At 34.2% G+C, this 21317-nt stretch overlaps 1 protein-coding gene across 2 annotated transcripts in view; it reads right to left on the bottom strand.

Annotated features, from left to right (window-relative positions):
- Nucleotides 1-21317, bottom strand: part of LOC148955008 (procollagen C-endopeptidase enhancer 2-like) — a 45111-nt gene that overhangs the window by 14269 nt on the left and 9525 nt on the right. The window contains exon 3 of one of the 2 annotated variants that reach the window (XM_089108019.1): nt 17820-17975. In XM_089108019.1, coding sequence (XP_088964145.1) covers nt 17820-17975 — 156 coding nt within the window. Of the gene's footprint in view, nt 1-17166; nt 17976-21317 lie in introns of those variants that run through there. The other variant, XM_089108018.1, reaches the window with a different exon arrangement.

The raw sequence follows: 21317 nt of genomic DNA, 5'->3' as shown, positions 1-21317 counted from the left end.
AGCTTGCACACCGAAAAAACTGCATATTTCCTGAATTTCCTCTTGTACATGTTTGATTTCATAGCCATTTTCATTATGTGGTCGTATGGTTTTAGCGTAAAAGCCATTTCGATTTATAAAATTTAGTGTTGGACTCCATCTGTTTTTCTCGTACTTATACATATTGTATCTGATGTTCCATTTATAGCTATGAATTTCACGTCGTTGATTGTCTAGGAGTAAGAAAGCTGCTTCGAAAATAATGCCAGTTGAGGAATATTTCAGACCAATATATTCTGTGTCAATCACACCAAACATTATTATATCTGAAAAAAAAGTGCTTAAATTAAATAAATATGTAATGTTTATGAAACTCTAACAAATATAGCTCACTTTCATTGAATAAACTGAGAAGGAGGGAGTGTGTTCGAAGATCTCAACTTGAAAACTGTGAAAATGATGGTCCAATAAGTAACGTTTTACATTTCAGCACCCGCCCCTCTGAGTAAATATTCGGAGGGGTCCTCAAATAATAACTCAAAGCATTGTTATACGAACATTCAGTTTGAATACGTAAAAAGAGATTGAAGCAGGGTGTAGTAGCTTCTATCACATTTAGAAGGGCCATGGATCAATCACCTTGTGGAAATTTGCCGTATGTAAAGAGAAAACTTTGTCGAAAGCAACCTAAACTCTGAAAATCATAGTTTTATTATAATAAATTCAACTTTTCTCAGAAATAACTCAAAGCATTATTATACGAACGTTCAGTTTTTTATTCAAGCGCAAGACAGATCAATAAAGAATATATCTTACTGCCTTTTATTCAAATGTTATAGTTAAAATCACTAAACTGTCGAAGAGAAGTGGTTAGACACTGAAGTCGAAAACAATTATGGTAAAAAACAACTTCCTTTTAATTTCTATTTTGTCACTATTAAAAGTGCTAACCCCCTCCCGAGCAAAAATTCTGGATATAAAATTGACCCCCCCCTCTAAATTTTGGAAAATAAAGCTACCCTAGGTTTAACTTCTCATTGAGTTAATCTTGCGATTTATTCAAGCGCAAGGAAAATCAATAAAGAATATATCTTACTGACTTTTATTCATATGTTATAGTTAAAATCGATAAAATGTCGAAAAAATGGTTAGACGCTGAAGCCCAAAACAATTATCTTTTCATTTCTATTTTGTCACCATTAAATGAGTTAATACCGTTCCCAACAAATCTCCTTGATTAAAAATTGACCCCCCCCCCTATAAAATTTTGAAAATTAAGCAACCCAAGGTTTACCATCTCATTGAGTTACTCTTCTGATTTATTCAATCGCAATGAAAATCAATAAATAATATATCTAACTGCCTATTATTCAAATTATATAGTTAAAATCACTAATAGGTGCAATATAATTGTTTCGAACAACTAATAATAATAAAATTATGTTAAAAACTCTTATCTTTTCATTTCTATTTTGTTACCATTAAAAGCGTTAACCCCTTCCTCAACAAATATCCACGATTCGAAATTGACCCCCTCCCTCTAAATTTGGAAAATTCTTACTGCCTTTTATTCAAATGTTATAGTTAAAATCACTAAAATGTCGAAGAGAAATGGTTAGACACTGAAGTCGAAAAAAATTATGGTAAAAACAATTATCTTTTCATTTCTATTTTGTTACTATTAAAAGTGCTAACCCCCTCCCCAACAAAAATCATGGATACAAAATTGACCCCCTCCCCTAAATTTAGGAAAATTAATCCACTCTAGGTTTACCCTCTCATTGAGTTGATCTTGTGATTTATTCAAGCGCAAGGCAGATCAATAAAGAATATATCTTACTGCCTTTTGTTCAAATTTTATAGCTAAAATCGATAGAATGTCGAAAAACTGGTTAGACACTGAAGCCCAAAACAAGTATCTTTTCATTTCTTTTTTGTCACCATTAAATGCGTTAATACCCTTCCCAGCAATTCTCCTTGATTAAAAATTGACCCCCTCCCTATAAATTTTGGAAAATTAAAGCCACCCTAGGTTTACCCTCTCATTGAGTTAATCTTGCGATTTATTCAAGCACAAGGCAGATCAATAAAGAATATATCTAACTGCCTTTTATTCAAATGCTATAGTTAAAGTCGCTAAAATGTCAAAGAGAAATGGTTCGCACAACGAAGTAGAAAACAATTATGGTAAAACCAATTATCTTTTCATTTCTATTTTGTCACTAATAAAAGCGCTAACCCCTTCCCCGACAAAAATCCTGGATACAAAATTGACCCCCTCCCCTGAATTTAGAAAAATTAACCCACCCTAGGTCTACCTTCTCATTGAGTTAATCTTGCGATTTATTCAAGCGCAAGACAGATCAATAAAGAATATATCTTACTGCTTATTATTCAAATGCTATAGTTAAAATCTCTAAAATGTCAAAGAGAAATGGTTCGCACAACGAATCCCCCATTACTTAAACGTTTTTATTACACAGCTTGAGAAAAAAAATCATCACAATCAGTAGTCTATAGCCTTAGGATAGAAATCAATGTTTCTATTTTTACCATTTAGAAAAAAATTAAATGTTCCAGTCTATAGACTTTAAATAAGATAAAAAGATTGTTAAAGTAAAAATTTTGCGAAATATACTAGCCATCCTTTTGAATCTGAGAAACCTTTGACTTGGCCGCTAAATCGTAAACACACAGGAAAAGGGATGACAGCTAATTTTAACCTCTCGCTGGAGAGCCTAATGTCAAACAGAACGGCACAATGTCTTAAGAATTGACGGAAGTCAGTGGTCGCTTTTAGCTAGGATATAGAATGCTTAAAATTGTATAAATTTAACGAAAAAAGAAAATTATTTCTACCGCGATTATTACCGTTGTAAAAACAGTGGGGGAGGGGTTAGGTTTTGAGGGTAAAAAGAACATTTTATGTTTTCTATCGAGTATAAAGATAACATGGTGGTGTTTTGTATTGGGGGGGGGGGGACTTAGATATACTGGAGGGTGACCAAGGAAAATAATTTTAATTTCAAAATGAAATTAAAAATGTACTCACATTGCTAATTGTGGTTGCCATTTTTTCAAGCTCATCAATAATATTTAGTGTTCTATTCATTTTCAGGTTACTTTACTTTCTGATAATTTAATCACAATGCATGTCCGTTATATGCGAAATCTCAAGGGTGAATTGTTATGTAACGGGTCACTGATTGGCTGAGAAGGAAATACGTCATCTAACTGTTTCCTAATCCTGGACACCATGACATTCGCCTCGGGCATACAGTTGCCCAAAACTACAACAACAACAAATACTGTTTCCTATTTCTGGATCATAACATTCACCTCGAGCATACACTTGCCCAAAACAACAACAACAACAAATACTGTTTCCTATTTCTGGATCATAACATTCACCTCGAGCATGCACTTGGCCAAAACAACAACAACAACAAATAAATCGACCTTGGAAAAAGAGGTCATTGACCCACTTCGATTATGCAATCATTCTCCCTGAGGATTCCATGCCCATATAAGGAGCCCCGTCACGATCAATAGGGGCCTTTCTACTTGGGTATGGGCCAAGGAAAATCACAGCAAGAACACTTCCTTCTATAGCGTTCAATAGCGTTTCTCTAGGCCAAACGACAAACTTTTTTTGAATGATCAATAGTTTTACAGGTTTGTCTGAGCTCACTATAAGGGAATTCAAACCATTTCTCAAGGCGACATTAACCATACTTTGGTCTTCGGTCAAGAGGTGAATTTATCAAGTAAAATGAAAGTACTGCAATTTCTCTATATTGATTTATTTAGCTGCGTTAATCTATTGTATATTAATTTGCAAAATATATCAATATTACGAGTATCAGGTGACAAAATAATAAATTTACTAGCCATTAAGATTGTGAAATGAAGTTCAACTTCCAACCACAAGTTACTTTTCAGACTACTTTTTTCCAGATTCTGGAGCTGTGCTTCCAAGACCTGTTATACCACTTTCTAGACCTACTTGTATGGTATTTTACATCCTTCTTTATCTAGGACTTTTCAGGCTATACCCTTAATACTGGAATATTTTTTTTAGTTTTACACAGCGATATTTCGAATCTTTGCCGAAATGAAGAAAATTGGCAAAAGTTGTAATAAACGAAACAGCCGAAGAAATAAAATTTCACTGAATGACAGTGACAGTTAAGCTCGGTGATTCTTCCATTCTTTTTTTATTATTCTTTTCATCTTACCAATATCTAGTTGATTTTTTTTTTGGCAAAAAAATAGAATTAAATTGGTTTTGATTCAAAAGTCACTGGTTTATCACAACATCCAGTATGAACCGCAGAGAAAGGAGAAAAGAACCATATACTGTACACTATAAAGATATCCCAAATTATGAGGAAGTTTCAGATACAATGTAATTATTTGTTCCGATTACAATTGAAATTCTTGCGAAAAATAAACAAAAAAAAACAACGTCTCATCAATCGTCAATCGTAAATCGTAAATCATTTTACTGTGATGACGCTTTCTAATTAAGTCAATTTGGAATTTAGTAAGATATTAAGATGCAAATACAAAAGATTAGAAATACCACTTTTTATTAAGATAAGGAACATATCCTGGCAGGTGTATGCTTAATAGGAAATTGAGAAACTACCACTACCTAGCTATGTGCGTCAGTGGGTCCCGATAAGGTGTGGTTTAGGAAATTTATAAAAGATACATTTTATGGGAAGGGGCGGAGCGAATTACTAATCTTATGCCGGAGTGACTTCTGGTCCGTTGATTTAGAAATACCTTGGAATATTGTCAGATTATTGTAAGTATCTAAGTATCCTATTGTATTATATATTATTGTAGATTTATGATACTTGAGGTCTCCAGACAACCATTCCCAGCAGAATATATATCTATTATCAATTCTTGTACTAGTGTATGTTATCTGAATAAAATTATTGTATTATAGCCAGCCTCTCCACAATCTACATTTAGTCCCTCGAATATTCCCAGCTGGTACGCCTCATTAGTCAGGTCATAGCCTAAGGCACGCTACCAAAGTTTAATTACCTTAGGGCCATAATTTATCTCCCCTATAAAGGGAGAAATAAAGGTATCTACAACAGCTTCACCTTAATACAATAAAAACCACTTTACTACAGCTGGTGGTGGTTGCAAAAACTGGGTCGAGAGGAATAAATAAAATTCAATTTTTGAAATAAAATGGCCATGCCAGAGGAAAAAATGGCTTCCCTATCAACGGTACTTGAAATTGCAAAAATTATACCAGAATACATGGGATTTTCAGATGTACATGAGTTTATCGAAAAATTGAAAATTTTCGACAAACTAATTGTGTCGTTTGACGATAAGGTCAAAGAGCAATGCATCGCAGCTAAAATTAAAGGGAAGCGCCCTTAAACACTTCGAGTCGATTAAGGAAAAAGAGCCCAAGGACATTAGCACTCTAATTGAATCTTTTAAAACAACATTCATAGAAACAAGTACCTCCGAGAGGCTAAGAACAGAGGTAGTGACATTCAATACCTCAACTAGTATCAGGGAATATGCAGACTAAATTTGTCAATCTGTATACTTACAATTGGAGAAGGGCGGAAATGACGAGATAGTACAGAATGTACAATTACATAATTTTACGAAAGAGTTACCAAAAAAGCTATTAAGACTAATATTATCACGGAAACCGGAAAATCTAGAGCAGGCTATAATCCTAGTAGAAACAGAGATAAAAATTGACGAGACCATGAAAAAGTTTGATCAGATGTCAATAAATAACAAAGGAACCTCAGGAAGTGTACAGTATGAAAAGGGACAAAAGTGGGTGAGCTTTGGGGAGCCAAATCGTGAACCAAAAAGGCAAGAGGAAGGCCGAAATATCCCACCATGGACTGACCTCTCCCCGTTTGACGACCAATTCCATGGTATTAGATCCTTAATGACTTGGAATACCAAGTATTATAGGCACCCACCTCCTCCTCCCGAGGAAAATTGTGGAGCAAATATAGGCAGGTCAAGAATATACAGAAATAGGTATAGACCCCATGCGGAAGGGCAAATCATCAAGCAAAACAGGAAAAGATTCAATTGCTATTATTGTTGCAAACCAAACCATTATGTGGTAGATTGCTGGCATAAAATACCCTAAGAAGGCCAGACGTACAAGACATGACACCAGTTCAGAACGCAGGGGGGCAGAAATTTAGGAAGGCAGGGAACAAATAATACTTGGCAAACACCTAATAATATTCCTGAATTTAGGCCTAGAAAGTGAAAGTTTAACAACACCCATGGTAAAAATAGCAACGTTGAAGAAAACTGGGATAACCCCAGAAACTGGGATAACCCCGGAAACTTTTGGTCAAACACTGGGCATTTAAACGGAGAAACCAGCCTGTAAGGGTCGACAGAGCTGAGTCATTACAAAGACCCCTTTATAGTTTAGAGTGTTGTGATACAGATGCAAATAATAATAATCTACCGATTTTGCGTTGTTTTAAATTTGGGTTTTTCCAAAATTTACCATGTTTACTTGATACGGGTGCGTCTAAATCATTAATTCGAGAGGAAGTTTTTAAGAAGTTTCCTCCTAGTGTAGAAAATCGCGTAAGCAGATGCCAGTATACCCTTGCATCCGCGAAAGACCAAAAATTGAGAGTTTTGGCGGAATGATCTTTAAACTTTAGCGCAGGGGATCAGAGAATGACAGTAGTGATGATAAAATCTAAGCAACTCAGTTTCCTTCTACTTAAGGGGTATACACAATCAGGACATATGGGATCTTATGGGAACCCACAACTAATACAATAACCTTAAGGCATCTAAATGAAACTGATAGGCAAATTTGCGTAACAACAGATAAAGAGAGTGACGATTCGGATTATAACTTAAAAATAAAAGGAAAATCACAATAGAAGGGGGAACAACAACTCAAGTGCTAACGATATTAAATACAAAAGAAGGAAAGGTTAAAACAATGGATACCATGATAGGGGGATACATCTTCGAAGAATACCCCACAATTTTCGTTGAAAATCAAGTTATTAAAATTGAAAATGGTATTACATATTTAAAATTATCAAATCTAAGTAATAACAAAGTAAAACTGAACCAGATAGCAGTTGGATCGGTGGAAGAGATTTCAAATTGAGAAACAACATCTCTTAAGCAGCCAAGAATTAAGCGTAAATTTCACTAGCCACGAACAAATGTCGTCGAAACCGCAACCGCAAGAAAAGTATGGAATGACAAAAACAGACTTTTTGCAACAATTTGGTTTAGAACATTTACTAGAAAATATAAAGACTCGGGTGGGAAATATTCTTTGGGATTTTAGGTGGACATTCGTAAGACACAAAGCGGATTACGGTTTAACTCTCTTAATCACGCACAAAATACCAACACAGGGTCCTCCAATAAAAAAAATAACCGTATAAAACACCTCATCATTTTAAACCATGGCTGGACAACCAAATAAAGGAAATGGAAGAACAAGGTATCATTAACAAGAGTGTTAGCGATTGGTGTTTTCCACTAGTAATAGTCAGAAAAAAGACAATACCTGGAGATTATGCATATATTTTAGAGCGCTAAATGCAGTCACGGTAAAAGATGTTATGAAATTACCAGAAATTGATACGATATTAGATTCGCTGGAAGGTTCAAAATACTACGCTAGTTTCGACCTAATAGCAGGATATTGGCAAATAGCCATAGATCCAGAAACAAAGCCCAAGGCAACAGTAATCTTAAATGATGGAAGAACGTTTACATTTGAACGTATGCCTTTTGGCTTATAATTTACTCCAAACTGTTTTAGTCGACTAATGAATTTGGTTTTAAAAGATAACGAACCGGAAAGGAAAAAGATACCTTGGCTTAATTAGATGATGTAATTTTGTTTACTGAAAACGTGGAAATCCATTTAGTTGGACTTAGAAAAATACTGGAAAAATTTGAAAAAGCATGCTTAAAATTAAAACCAGAAAATCTAAAAATAATAGCACCAAAACTAGTTTTTCTTGGTCATCTGATAAACCAAGGTACTATTTCACCAAATCAAGAAAAACTTACGGTCATAGAAAAATTACAACCCCCAAAAGATCAAAAAAGCTGCAGATAAGTTTGTGGTTTGTTAAGTTATTTCCAACAATATATTAAAAATTATGCGACAATAGCCCAACCCTTGACTAATCTTTTGAAAAAAATCGGACAAATTCCAATATCCATCGGACGCAATACAAGTGCTGTATGAAATAAAAAGGCAATTATTAAAGGCGCCAATACTTAAACTACCAGATTTGTCAAAAGACTTCTGTTTAGAAACAGAAGCTTCGGGGCACGGAATTGGTGCCATATTATTAAATGTAATTCTGAAGGGGTAGAATCAATAGTCCAATACGCCAGCAGGTCGCTGACAGAGGCAGAAAGAAAATATTCAACGGTTGAAAGATAATGCCTAGCATTTCTAGTTTTTACAGAATAGTTTCGCTAATGTTTGCTTGGAAAAAATTCATTTTACGCGAAGACCAAAAATCACTAATTTGAATACATACGATGCAAAATACTTCAGCGCGGCTGGCACGATGGATACTACGTCTGCAAGCATATTTATTTACCCCAATATATATAAAGGGTCGTACAAACATTTTACCAGACTATTTGTCACGAAATCAAGATACAGAAGGAACTTTGTTAACAACCATCCAAGACAAACTGGGCTGGGTAGAAATACTATCTAATGGAAATATTTCGAATCATCAAGATAAAGATGATTTTTGTTCAGCCATGAAATTCTTTTTATTTAAAGGAACAGAACTGCCGGAACACTTTAATTATTTTTTGAAGGACTTAGATAATTTTGATTTGGATGAAAGTAAAAATCTTTTGATAATATATTACAGAGCACCACAAGAATATATAAAAAATGACTTAAAAATTATTCCAGCAACTCCAAAATCACTGGAAGGAGAAATTTTACCGATAGCACATGCAACTACTGGCTATCACATGGGATAAGCGAAAACTATTGGGAGAATAAAAGAAATTTTATTTTCCAAAACTGTACTCAAAAGTAAAAACTTTCATACAAGGCTGCCAAGAGTGTGCCAAACAGAAGTCACCACGAAAGATCCTTAGGGCCGAATTAGGTCAAAACCCCACCCTTTCAGGGTTGGAGAATTAATTTCTATAGACATTTGGGGGGCAAGAGAAAGTTTACCAGTTTCTAGGAAAGGAAATCGGTGGGTACTAACCATATTTGACCACTTCAATTCATATTTATACGCTTTCCCAATTAAAAACGAAAAGGCGAAAACCAATGTGAAATTTTAAGCCAACTGGCTATTTTTGGAACACGGACTTTTCCCTCGAATTTTAATTAGTGACAATGGACCGAGCCTAAGAGCCAAATTATTAGACGAAAACACGGAATATTTAGGCATAAAGCGCTGGTTTACCTATCTTACATGGCGTCAGCTAATGGAAAAGTTGAACGAAAACATAGAGAATTAGCTTACATGCTGGGGATACAGGCTAGGCAGGAAAATGAGAATTGGGACGACCACATAGCATTCAAAGTTTTTGCAGTGAATACGGCTTTTTCACGTTCTTTAAAAGAAACGGCATTTTTGTTACAACATCTAAGAGATCCTAGAATTTGTATGGATGAAATACAAAATGATAGAATGTATTACAATCTTGACCAATATAAACAACAAATGGTTATGCGAAGGAAAAAGCTATGGAACAGGTTAAAGACAATTTGAAAGATGCGAAGACAGAACAAAAAGAAAAATATGACAAAAAAAGCCAAAATCAGACTAATTATTGTTTAGGAGACTTGGTCTATTTACTCAAAATCAACCGGGAAGAGACAAAAAAGTTAAAACCGAAGTGGGATGGACCTTACAGAATTGTAAAAATTCTACCAAATAACTTAACCTATGTTTTAAAGCATCAGTATAACGAAAAGGAAGAAATAGTACACCATATTAGAATAAAACAGAATTTTTCTCAAAATCATGGAAATTAGAGTTCATTTCTTCAGACAAAGATGAAACAATAGCACCAGTATATATCAGAAAGCCATATGAATTCTATGACCTTTTTAACAACCAAAACAGTTGGGAGAAGCGGAAGGAATATTTAGCCCAGTCTTTCCTACTAACTTTCTACAAAAAACAAGAGAAGAGAGGAGATGTTCAATTATCATCGGATACTGCCGATGAAAACAATAGAGAAGAATTTCAAAAACCACCTACTGGCTTAAGAGATAATAAGCCAGAGGTTAAGTCCAAGGAAAAAGAAAAATTGAAAGAAACCCAAGAATTGTCTGAATTTCATACGCTAGACTTGCCGACAGTCTTAACACAAAAATGGCTTTTGGAACAAACACCATCTACCAGACGCAAGCTAACAGAATATGAAACCGATAATTTTTCTACAGAAACAGATATAACTAAACCTGGGCCAGCGTTACATAACCTCCTTAAGAGAAAGATTATGGAGAAAAGTAAAGAAACCAGAAGGACAGCAGCAAGTTCCTTCTTCAGCAGCACAAGTGGCTAAATCACTAATGAAAAAGTTTAAACGTCATAAGGAACGGAGGCTAAAGACATTTGACGTTGCAACAAAACCACGCTCGAATTCGGAACCTTGTAAACCACATTATAGAGACCACGGAAAACCCTGTCAATATTATACATAAGAGAAACAAAAATTTGGAATCCAAAATTCAGATCAAGAAACAGGAAAAGGGAGAACTTGTGTTGCTCCCAGTCGTTTAGTATTTAAATAAAGTAATTATAACCCGAGAAAAAGAAAACGAGTGAAGAGCCTCTAAGGAAATATCTAAATTTTTCCCCTTTAAACGGTATGTTAATAACGTCCAAATTGAAGGAAGGCCAGCAAGAGTTTACATGAATCAGGACATGTATAAGCTGGCTGTAATATTATTATAAATAGTAGAAGATAATAAATGAATACTTACTGAAAATTTGTCACAATTAAAAAATTATACTATAAAACACAATATAAAACCAAGGTCTTTCTGGGTATAAATAGTCTTACATATTAAATAAATTCACAGCAAACCATTCACAGGAATAAACAGGGGAAAGAAATTGCAGGTGAAAGGCACAAATGATACGATTATAAGTATTAAAATATTAAAACTACTTATGGTCTTATCAGTTGGGGATTCACCAATACCAAATTTATATAAGAAATTTGGATCAAACCAGCCTTTGAGTCAACAAAATAGTCAAAATATCACGGTAGATATTTTGGAAGGGATAGGTGTGACTGTGGTAGGAGGTTCGGAAATTCAAATAAACCGAATCTCTTTATCACAATCATACAAGTACCAATCCTAACAAAGGAATGAGAGGGCACAATCACACTCAATTACTATATAAAACTAAGGCAAAAATTAAACTGAGGATAAATACCAGTCGTGAATAATATAAGAGATTATAGGGAAACCGTAATAGGCACTGATAACCCCTATCGCAAAACACGCCAGGCACGAAATAAACATATTTTCTATTTTGTTCGTGAGGTACCATAGACAAAAAAAATATGTCTGCAGTGAAAACCACACATTTCTGCGGAAATCAGTATATCGTAAAAATTGCATTATTATGAAGAAATGAGGGCTAGAAAATTCGGCGCAAAAACTTAACTAAAATTACACTAAAAATCAACTGAAGAATACAGTACTTTTACAACACAAACACCTTTAGAGAGAGAAATTTATATAATTTAAAAAAAAAATACATGTTGCGACAAAAGACAACCCCCCCGCTTAAAAATATGGAGATAACGAAATTGACCAAATGGAAATCGTCATAACAAAATTGTAAAAGCTATTGAATAAAAAAGGAAACATATAAATATAGGCGTAGAAAAGACCTATTGTACTGAAAAAGCTGGAAAAGACTTGAAAAAAACCCTTAAGCTTCAATGAAGTAAATAATAAAAGAAAGGAAAAAGAAGTGTTCAAGTTGAAAATACAGCCAGACAAAATTAAAGGAAAAAAAATTGAATGGAGTCAGTTAGACTTTGTTATACGTGCATATTAAGATCATCAAACGAGGCTAGTGCGAAATATGTGTACTAAATAAGTACAAAATAAGTAGCATTAATACTAGGGAGCCACTGTGACAGTGGTGTAACTCTGGCCGAGATTAATATAAATATTGGAGATATGCTCCAAGTAGATAGGAAAAATTATGCTCTTTTATGTGAGAGTTGTTTTCGGGAAATTGATTAGCATGGCAAAAAAAAGGTACAGTAATAGCCTAAAGGACCTAAGTTGAAGTTGAAACTAAAGGCAAGACCAGTAAAAGTTGGGAAGTTAAAGTGAAAATAGCGTGATCACTTGTGTTTCTTAAAATAAATTACCGTATGCCATGAAGGCAAGGTATAATTTCTACAGAAAGCCCACTTTGTTTAATAATAGAATAGCCCAAGAGAAAAACTATGGCCACAAATCAAAAAGTGTGGCTACAACTAATTAATTGCTGTGTGCAGGCTCATAACAGTTCTTTCAGCATTAGCAGTCAGACAAGAGAACCTGGGTATGTTTTATGGTGATACCGGAAGAAACTTGTGGTAAGCAAACCTTCAGAGTGCAGGATTGACAGTTTCATAACAGGCAAAAAGGTGAACAGCTAAATTTTGAGCTTATCAGATCTAAGCTATAAATGGAGGCTTGTCCCAAAAGGACATTAAAGCTGAAAAAAGAGATTACAGACAAATACATTTGTTTTAACTGTCTCAATCACCTGAGATTTGAAAAGAATTAAAAAGCTCACAAGTTTGAATAATTTTAATAGCAAAGTCATGTTATATGAACTATTGTCAAGCCTTTGTATAGAGGTTAATCACAGTTCTCAGTTATAGTGGATAAATCTATTTGTTAGAGTTGATTTTTTTTATAAATAATTAACTTAAGTTAATACTTATAAGATAAAAGTATTGAAGGACTTATTTACAATTTGTAAAAAGAACAAAAATTGCAGTGATTAAAAAATTGTAAGGGTACATAATTATTGTTCGTGTTTAAACAATTAAGTTATGTAAAAACAGAACTGAAGTCATTTTAAATTATCAATATAAATATAGTGAATTAATAAGTTGAGTATTTTTTTATTTTACTTTTTGTATCACTCAAGAAGTATTCTAAATTAATACTTTATAAGAAATTAATAAAACACTAATTGGAATTAATTCCAATGCTAGTCTATACCGTGTTTTATTTTTTTTACGTTTTAAGTTTTAACAAGTATTTGAATGTTCTTCCTAAGTTTTGTGACCTCACAATGCTCGTGTAAGTTAATTACACAATGCTTTTGTATATACTATGATTTTTTTATTTTTAGAAATAACTTTAAGTTTGAACTAGTGATTTAATGTAATATATAGATTATTGACTTCGAGTCAACGTATAAATATTTTTATTGTGAAATAATCCGTTAAGTGATTAATAATTCTATGTTAAATTTGAAGAGGATGATGAAACAAATTGCCAGCAAGAAACATAATGTTTCTATTTAAGCGACATTAGTATGTCGTGTTTCTATTAGTGTTTCTATTTTAGTATGTTTAGAGAAAACAGAGGAGAAAGTAATAAAGTAATTAACCTTCGTTTAAAAAAAAGAGAATGCAGTAATATATACAAAACTGAGTTTTTCTGTTTACTATATATGTAACACTTTATACTTTATGTGTATTCTAATGTGAATATTTATTTTAGATACAGCCTTAGTTTCTTTTGGAAATCAAATTTTTCGTAACATCCTTTCGTATCAATTTTTTCAATCATTTTTTGACACATTTTTGGAAAGTAGCAAATTTCAAAGCCAGTTCAATTGTACTTTGATACTAACAACTCATACCATCAAAAACCAAACCATAGCTGGTCAACTAATATTTTGGAAACTATATGCAGTATTACAGCACATTGCTACCAGTTCATCCTAAAGTGAGATAGAATCAAAACTCAAGTTTCCCCTAGAAAATATCAAAGAATGTGCTTCATAGCCTAATTGGCCGGATATTACTGAAAGAATATGACAATTCTTTGAGCTAAAAAAATATGTGAAAATTTAAAAACCAAAATTGTTATGTATAATTTATCCAAGGTATTTCTAGCTCCGGAAATTAAACGGTAAATCAACCATATCACCCAGATAAATCAAATTATTAATGGGAATTAAATTTAAACTCAATTAATCAAATAGTTTCTAATATAACTTGAAATCTAATTTAAGCAGAACCACTAATATAATGCTTAAGCCACTGAGGCTCAAACTAAAACAGAAGATGCATATAAGGATGAGGGTGAAAAGAGAATTTTACAATCTTAAAGACAGAAAAAAAGAGAAACAAGGATAAATTCCAAAAAATGATACCCTTGGAACAAAGGACATGGCATATATTTGGCCATAAACATGACCCTAAAGAAACCCATCGAGGGTATATGCACATAATGACCCAAAAATGGCAGTATAAAAACTATGTACAAAATTAAGTTGTTTTAAAAGTAAAATATTTAGAGTTGAGGGCAACTCTTCTCAAAATAGGGAGTATTGTTTTGAGGCTTTCTAAATAAGTCAATTTGGAATTTAGTAAAATATTAAGACGCAAATACAAAAGTTTAGAAATACCACTGTTTATTAAGATAAGGAACGTACCCTGCCAGGTGTATGCTTAATAGGAAATTGAGAAATTAACACTTCCTAGCTATGTGCGTCAGTGGGTCCCGATAAGGTGTGTTTGAGGAAATGCATAAAAGATACATTTTACGGAAAGGGGCGTAGAGATACTAATCTTATGCTGGACCGACCTCTGGTCCGTTGATTCAGAAATACCTTGGAATATTGTCGGATTATTGTAAGTGTCTAAGTATCCTAATGTATTATTTATTATTGTAGATTTATGATACCTCTGGTCTCCATGGGACAACCAGTCCCAGCGGAATATATATCTATTATCAATCCTTGTACTAGTGTATGTTATCTGAATAAAAGTATTGTATTAAAGCCAACCTCTCCACAGTCTGCATTTAGTCCCTCGAATATTTCCAGCTGGTACGCCTCAGGTCATAGCCTAAGGCACGCTAAGAAAGTTTAATTACCTTAGGGCCATAGTTTATCTCCCCTATAAAAGCAGAAATAAAGGGTTCTACAACAACCTCACCCTAAAACCATAAAACCACTTTACCACATTACCTGATTTTGACCAAATCATCTTTCAGATTCTAATTTCATTCAGAACATACTTTGAATGCTCAAATCTTCCTATTGGGACTAATTAGAGGGGGAAAGGTTGGCATTCGCTGTCACCGCGGTATTATTTGTCCAAAATTCTGCTAATGTTTCATCAAGAAGTACATATCTTGTTGGCCGTGCAACACTAGTTTTTTGTCGTTAAAAATCAATGTAGTTAAAATGGCAGAATAAACCATCAATACATGAGATTGGTTGCGGAGGTACAGCTAATTTTCTTATGAGGACATGAACGTTTTGTATATATCTTATTTTGTTTGTCATTTTCGAGCATTTTGAGGGAAGATGTCACTGCTTGGCCTATAAATAATGGTGATGGACACATAAAAAACGAAGATACCCGATTCTAGAAATTTCGGGGTCAAAACTGGCTGTTAACCCACAGTCAAGTTATAGTTTAGAATGGATTTTTTCATATGAACGAATAGAAAAAATTATAAAAGATTGAGATAGTCAGGCCTCTTTTTATTTTCTTTTTCTATGATGAAAGCGCCAAATATTGCAGGTAAAAAAAACCCTGAAAACAAACATAAAATTGAAAGAAGTATAATTTAGGATTGAGAAGAGAAAAAAAAATCAAATGTTAAATACTTCAATGTAATTTACATTGCTCTTAGCAATTTCCACTTCAAATTTTAGCATATAGGCTTAGTTTTGCAAGTGCAACCGACAAGTTATCTCTGATAACTTGGACAGTTTACTCCACAATCCAACTAGGCTTGAATCATGTGTTTGATGTTTAAAAACACCCACGAGGTAAACTCTTAACGCATGCAATATTTTAATAACTAATTAGAAGCTTGTCCTTGGGGAACTCCAGAAACTATTACTGATAAAACTATCCACATTATTGTATAGCCCTGATCGACATCCATACATACATAAACAGAAAAGACATCCGATTCTGGAAATTTCGTGGTCACAACTGGCTGTTAACCCAAAGTCCAGTTATATATTTAAAATGGATTCTGTATATGAAAAAATAGAATAAATGACAACTGGTCAATGTCTGACCTCCTTTCAGATTTTTTCCCTCTGTTGAGAGCTCAGAATTTTGCAGGTAGAAAAAAAACATGAGAAGACAACACAAAATTGAAAAAGTCTAATTTAAGATTGAGATGAGAAAAATGAAACAAATTTTAAATACATCGATGTAATTTACATTGCTCTTTGGATTTTCCACTTCAGTTCCCAAACGTTTGCCTATTGGCTTAGTTTTTCATGTGCCCCCGACAAGTTATCTCTGATAGCTCAGATAGTTTACCCCACAATCCAACTAGGCTTGAATCCTGTGTTTGATCTTTATAAACACCCACAAGGTAACTTCTTGTCTTATGTGATATTTAAACAGTTGGGTAGAAACTTATCCTTGGGGAGGTCCCGAAATCATTACTGGTAAAGCTGTCCCCTTTACAGCATAACCCTGATCGAGACCCATACATATATAAAAAGAAAAGAGACATGATTCTGGAAGTTTCATGATCAAAACTGGCTGTTAGCCCAAATTCTAGTCATATATTCCTCTTTCTTTTTCTTTTCCTATGATAGTTCTAAAAATTTCGCAGATGGGAAAAAAAACCTTAGAAAAACTCGAAATTGAAAAAAAAGTCTATTTTAAGATTGAGATAGCAAAAAAACTTTAAGTACATTAATTTAATTTACATTGGTCTTAGAATTTTCCAGTTCAATTCAAGAAAGTTTAGCATATTGGCTTAGCTTTTTAAATGCCTTCGATAAGTTATCTTTGATATTTTGGAGAGTTTACTCCTCAATCCAACTAGGTGTGAATCAAAGGGTTTTGACCTTTACAAACCCCCACGAGCTAATCTCTTGACGGATGCAATATTTGACAGCTGGTTAAAAGCTTGTCCTTGGGGAGCTCCAGGAACTATGACTAATATAACTATCCAATTTGTAGCATAACCTTCAGATCAATTTATCTAAATTCTATTTTTGTATCCCGCGAATATATGTTTATGTTAAAAGCCTGTTACAAAGTGGGTGTATATTTAGATAATTAAAAAAAAAACATTCAAAATTTGTAAAAGGATTGCTACAAGGCTTCATTACCAAACTAGGCCATCGTCTCAATTCCTACTGCAGTGTCATATAGGTTACCAGCATCTTATCTAAGAACAATCTTGTCGATTTTTTGAAAGTATATTGAGGAGATTACCGTAACTTATATGATAAACGATTTCAAAGATATTCAAAGCAAGAGGAAGGACATAGAGAACCCTTCCTCTTGACACTAGAAGTGTCAACACTAGAAGTGTTAAAGTGGTGAAGTACTTTTGATATTGTAAATTGGGACTTCAACGTTTTCATAACAATTCATGGCAAAACGGATTTGTATAAGCAAGATTTATGCCATACTTTGGCTTTAATGTAAAAATTACTTAAAATTTCTTACAATGCGTTTCATTTTTTACTCATTTTGTTAATTTTTACTTATAGGAAACACTCATAAGGGAAATCGTAAGTTTTTCCTGTGAGGAAGGGTTCACGGCTTTACCAAAACTGAAGCCTCTAACTAACCGTTGTCCATGTTGCTCGAAAACCTGATCTAACATTTATGTAGTCTGATCTGAAGGTTATATACATATTGTTCCCGGTAGATCCAACAGCAAAATTGCCAAGTGACCCTGTGAACTCATTGATACTGGGAGCTAAATCATCTGTGCCATCATAAATCTGAAAAAAAATCATCATTAAAAATCCATTACGAAAAACTAAAAACATTAGCATTATATGATTTATTTGCAGATTATTTATTTTTTTGTTTTTGCTCCAAAAAGGACAAGACGAGGTACTAATATCCAAAATCTTCCAGACACATTTTTTTATAAGAGGTTTGGGTCCAGTTTCGTAACTAGGGAATAGTTCCTAGAGTTACAGCCCAGTGTAAAGAATAACTACTTTTTTGAGTATATGAGCCTTTTGGGAGGAGCATGAGTTAATTTTGGGTTTAAAATAAATTTTATTCAGCAAAAATTTACTTTAAACCTTACCAAATTGCAAAAATAATCCAAGAAGGAGGATTAATTCTCTTTTATGACGAAATTAACTTCGGCCGCTGGAGGCTAAGAATTGTTCTAGGAGCCAATTTGACCAACTCGATCCTAAGATATTCACCAATACATTCTCCAAACTCCATAGCAAACTCAAAAATATTTCTAACATAGGTTCAACTAGATCATTAACATATTTTGATTATTATCACACATTTAGAAGATTATAAACCCAAAATAATACTATTTTCGGAAATTTCAATGTGTTTTTTTTCTTTGTGTGCAATATATATGTTACATATAGATCTTATAACAAGAAAGAGGAGTAGAGTAACCCTGGCAGAGTATCCATATAGTCAATCATGTACATTCCACTCACGGAAAAGCTAAAACATTTCAGGTTTTTCTATACAACTTCACTATCATTTAAAGTCTAAAGACACAAAGTTTTTATGGAAACCAGCAACTTCTTGTTCTTTGTCTCCACTCTTTTATGAATGAATTGACTCGGCAATGGACATGTACGTAATAATTTCTGTTCGTTTTAAGTTTTAATGTTGCTCCTTACTTTCAGTTTAAAAACTTGTTTATTATTTAATTTCCGATTGTTTTTAAATAATTATGGGAAATCTTGCTCCCTCTCCATGGAAAATTCCCTTCCCTCACGAAAAATTCCTCCATGGAAAAGATCTTCCAACATAACCCTCTCAACCCCCCTACCAGAAAAATCCCCCTGCAAACGTTTGTATACTTCTCAATAACCAATACTATATGTAAACAATGGGCAAAGTTCATAACTTGCAACTATTCCCCTGATGACTGTGGGGGGGGGGGATAAGTCATCCTCAAAGACATAGTAATTAGGTTTTTTGACTATGTAGAACAAAATGGCTATCTCAAAAGTTTGATCGGGTGACTTTTGGGAAAAAAAGAGCGTGGGAGGGGGGGTAGACGGCCTCCAGTATTTTTGGTCAATTAAAAAGGGCACTAGAACTTTCAAATTCCGATTGAATGGTTCGTCTTCCGATCTTCTATGATCACTGGTTCAATATGATCACCCCTAGAAGAAAACACACAAAAAAAAAAAATAAAATAAACACGCATCCGTGATCTTTCTTCTGGCAAAAAATGCCAAATTCCACGTTTTTGTTCATATAAGCTTGAAACCTCTAACGTAGGGTTCTCTGGTATGTTGACTGTGATGGAATGATTTTCATTAAGATCACTCAATGTTTCGGAGGTGTTTCCCCTCTTTTTAAAAATTGGGCAAATTTTATGAGCCTCATAACTTTTAATGGGTACCATTAAATATGATGAGTTTTACGTATTTTGAATAGTATCAACATTCGATTCTTTGATATATATATATATTGTAATCAAGAATCTGTTTCTTAGAGTTTCGGTTACTATTGAGCCGCATTGCTCCTTACTTACATTTAGTTACCACGAACTGTTTGATAAAAATACATTAAGAAAATTTACGCAAAGCAGAGCATTTAGAATTAAGTAAATTCATGAAACGAATTTCAAGCATTGTACTCAGAGGCATCAACTGTGTTTCTTTGCGCCTCTTTGCTATGTTTCGAAACCCACAAAGTTTTTCCACAGGTGGGAAAAAAGATTTTAAAAAAACTAACTTTTGTTATGAAATTGTCCTTCTTCCTGAGTCTTACTGAATTTTTTACCTTTTAAATCTTTGTATATTTATGTTTTTCACAGAGTTGAGAGGATTCAATGCCCGTTGTGGCCTCCTCCCATTGTAATTGCGCATTTGACTGGCACACAATTTATCCTCTTTAACTAAAGCTATTTACTCTTTAATATTATTAATCTTCAAAAATTTCAGAGGGATCAGCTGCAACAACTCGAGAGGTGTTAATTATAAGGCGTAAATTCCATAGCTGGGCAAAAGCGAAAAAGGGCCGGTTAAACAATAGTAGTATCCCTGTAGGTACTTTAACGGGAGCCCTCCCCGTATTCCCAAGGGGGCCCTCTGACGTCACGGCATCCCTGGCAAGATTTCCACGGGAACCCTGTTTCTAGTGGTTGGCTGGCAAGATTCCTACGGGAGCCCTGTTTCTAGCTGACAAGATTCCTCCGGGAGCCCCAGGTGTTCCAATTTTGTTCTAGTATTGGGAAGATTCCGAGCACATACCCTGGCAAAATTCCGACTGCACGCTCAATCTCCATGAACAGATGACGCAATATTGTTTCATTATATTTAATCGGAGTATGGTCGGGATATTTAACAAGTACCAATAAATGGAGTTCCTCGCACCTGTGCAATACGGTCCCTGTTTCCAGGTGTAATATACTTGACGCAATCTTATTTCAGATGATGAGATTCCCACGCCACACCCCTCTGGACTCAAATGACGTCACACGACTTACCCCGTTTTAAACGGTCAGGTACAATATGGATGACGCAATTTTATGTAACCTCGCGTCAGGACCTGTGGGGAATCCCGGCCTCTAACTTAACGACCGCACACACCTTACGCAAAGGCGTTTCAAATATCTTATGTAAGGATGGCGCACATCTCATAAGCAATTTTTTTAATTAATGGCGGCGCACACTTTATGAACGGTCAGCACAGGCTGCCTAATGATGGTGAGCAAGTTACGTAATGACAGCAAAACCATCACTGTCACATAATACTTCTTTGATATTTTATTTTGAGCCGAAACGTACAATGCGTTTTTTTTCTTTCTTTGACCTCACTAGGACTCGAAAGGTCATTTCCCTTCCAATAGGACAGTATCTCGAGCATCAGAACCAACAAGCAATTCCCAGTATTCTGTCCTAATCAATAAATTATAAAAATAATCTATTACATGCAAGGAGATGCACACGCTAAAACAGCGTTTTTACAGCCAAAATTTGGCATGCAGTCGAAAAACTATTGCTCTTAACGTATTTTTAGCGATAAAGAAGAAAGGGGTGCTTAAATTGTGTAACACCTAGGTCATGCTTAACAACATATCTTAAGGATTAAGCTTATTGTAAATAAAAGTTTTATTATTT

Source organism: Artemia sp. Qi Xiang Cuo, chromosome 2 (genome assembly GCF_049724085.1).
Source record: "Artemia sp. Qi Xiang Cuo chromosome 2, ASM4972408v1, whole genome shotgun sequence".
Classification (NCBI taxonomy): domain Eukaryota; kingdom Metazoa; phylum Arthropoda; class Branchiopoda; order Anostraca; family Artemiidae; genus Artemia; species Artemia sp. Qi Xiang Cuo.
This window is presented reverse-complemented; position numbering and strand designations above follow the sequence as displayed.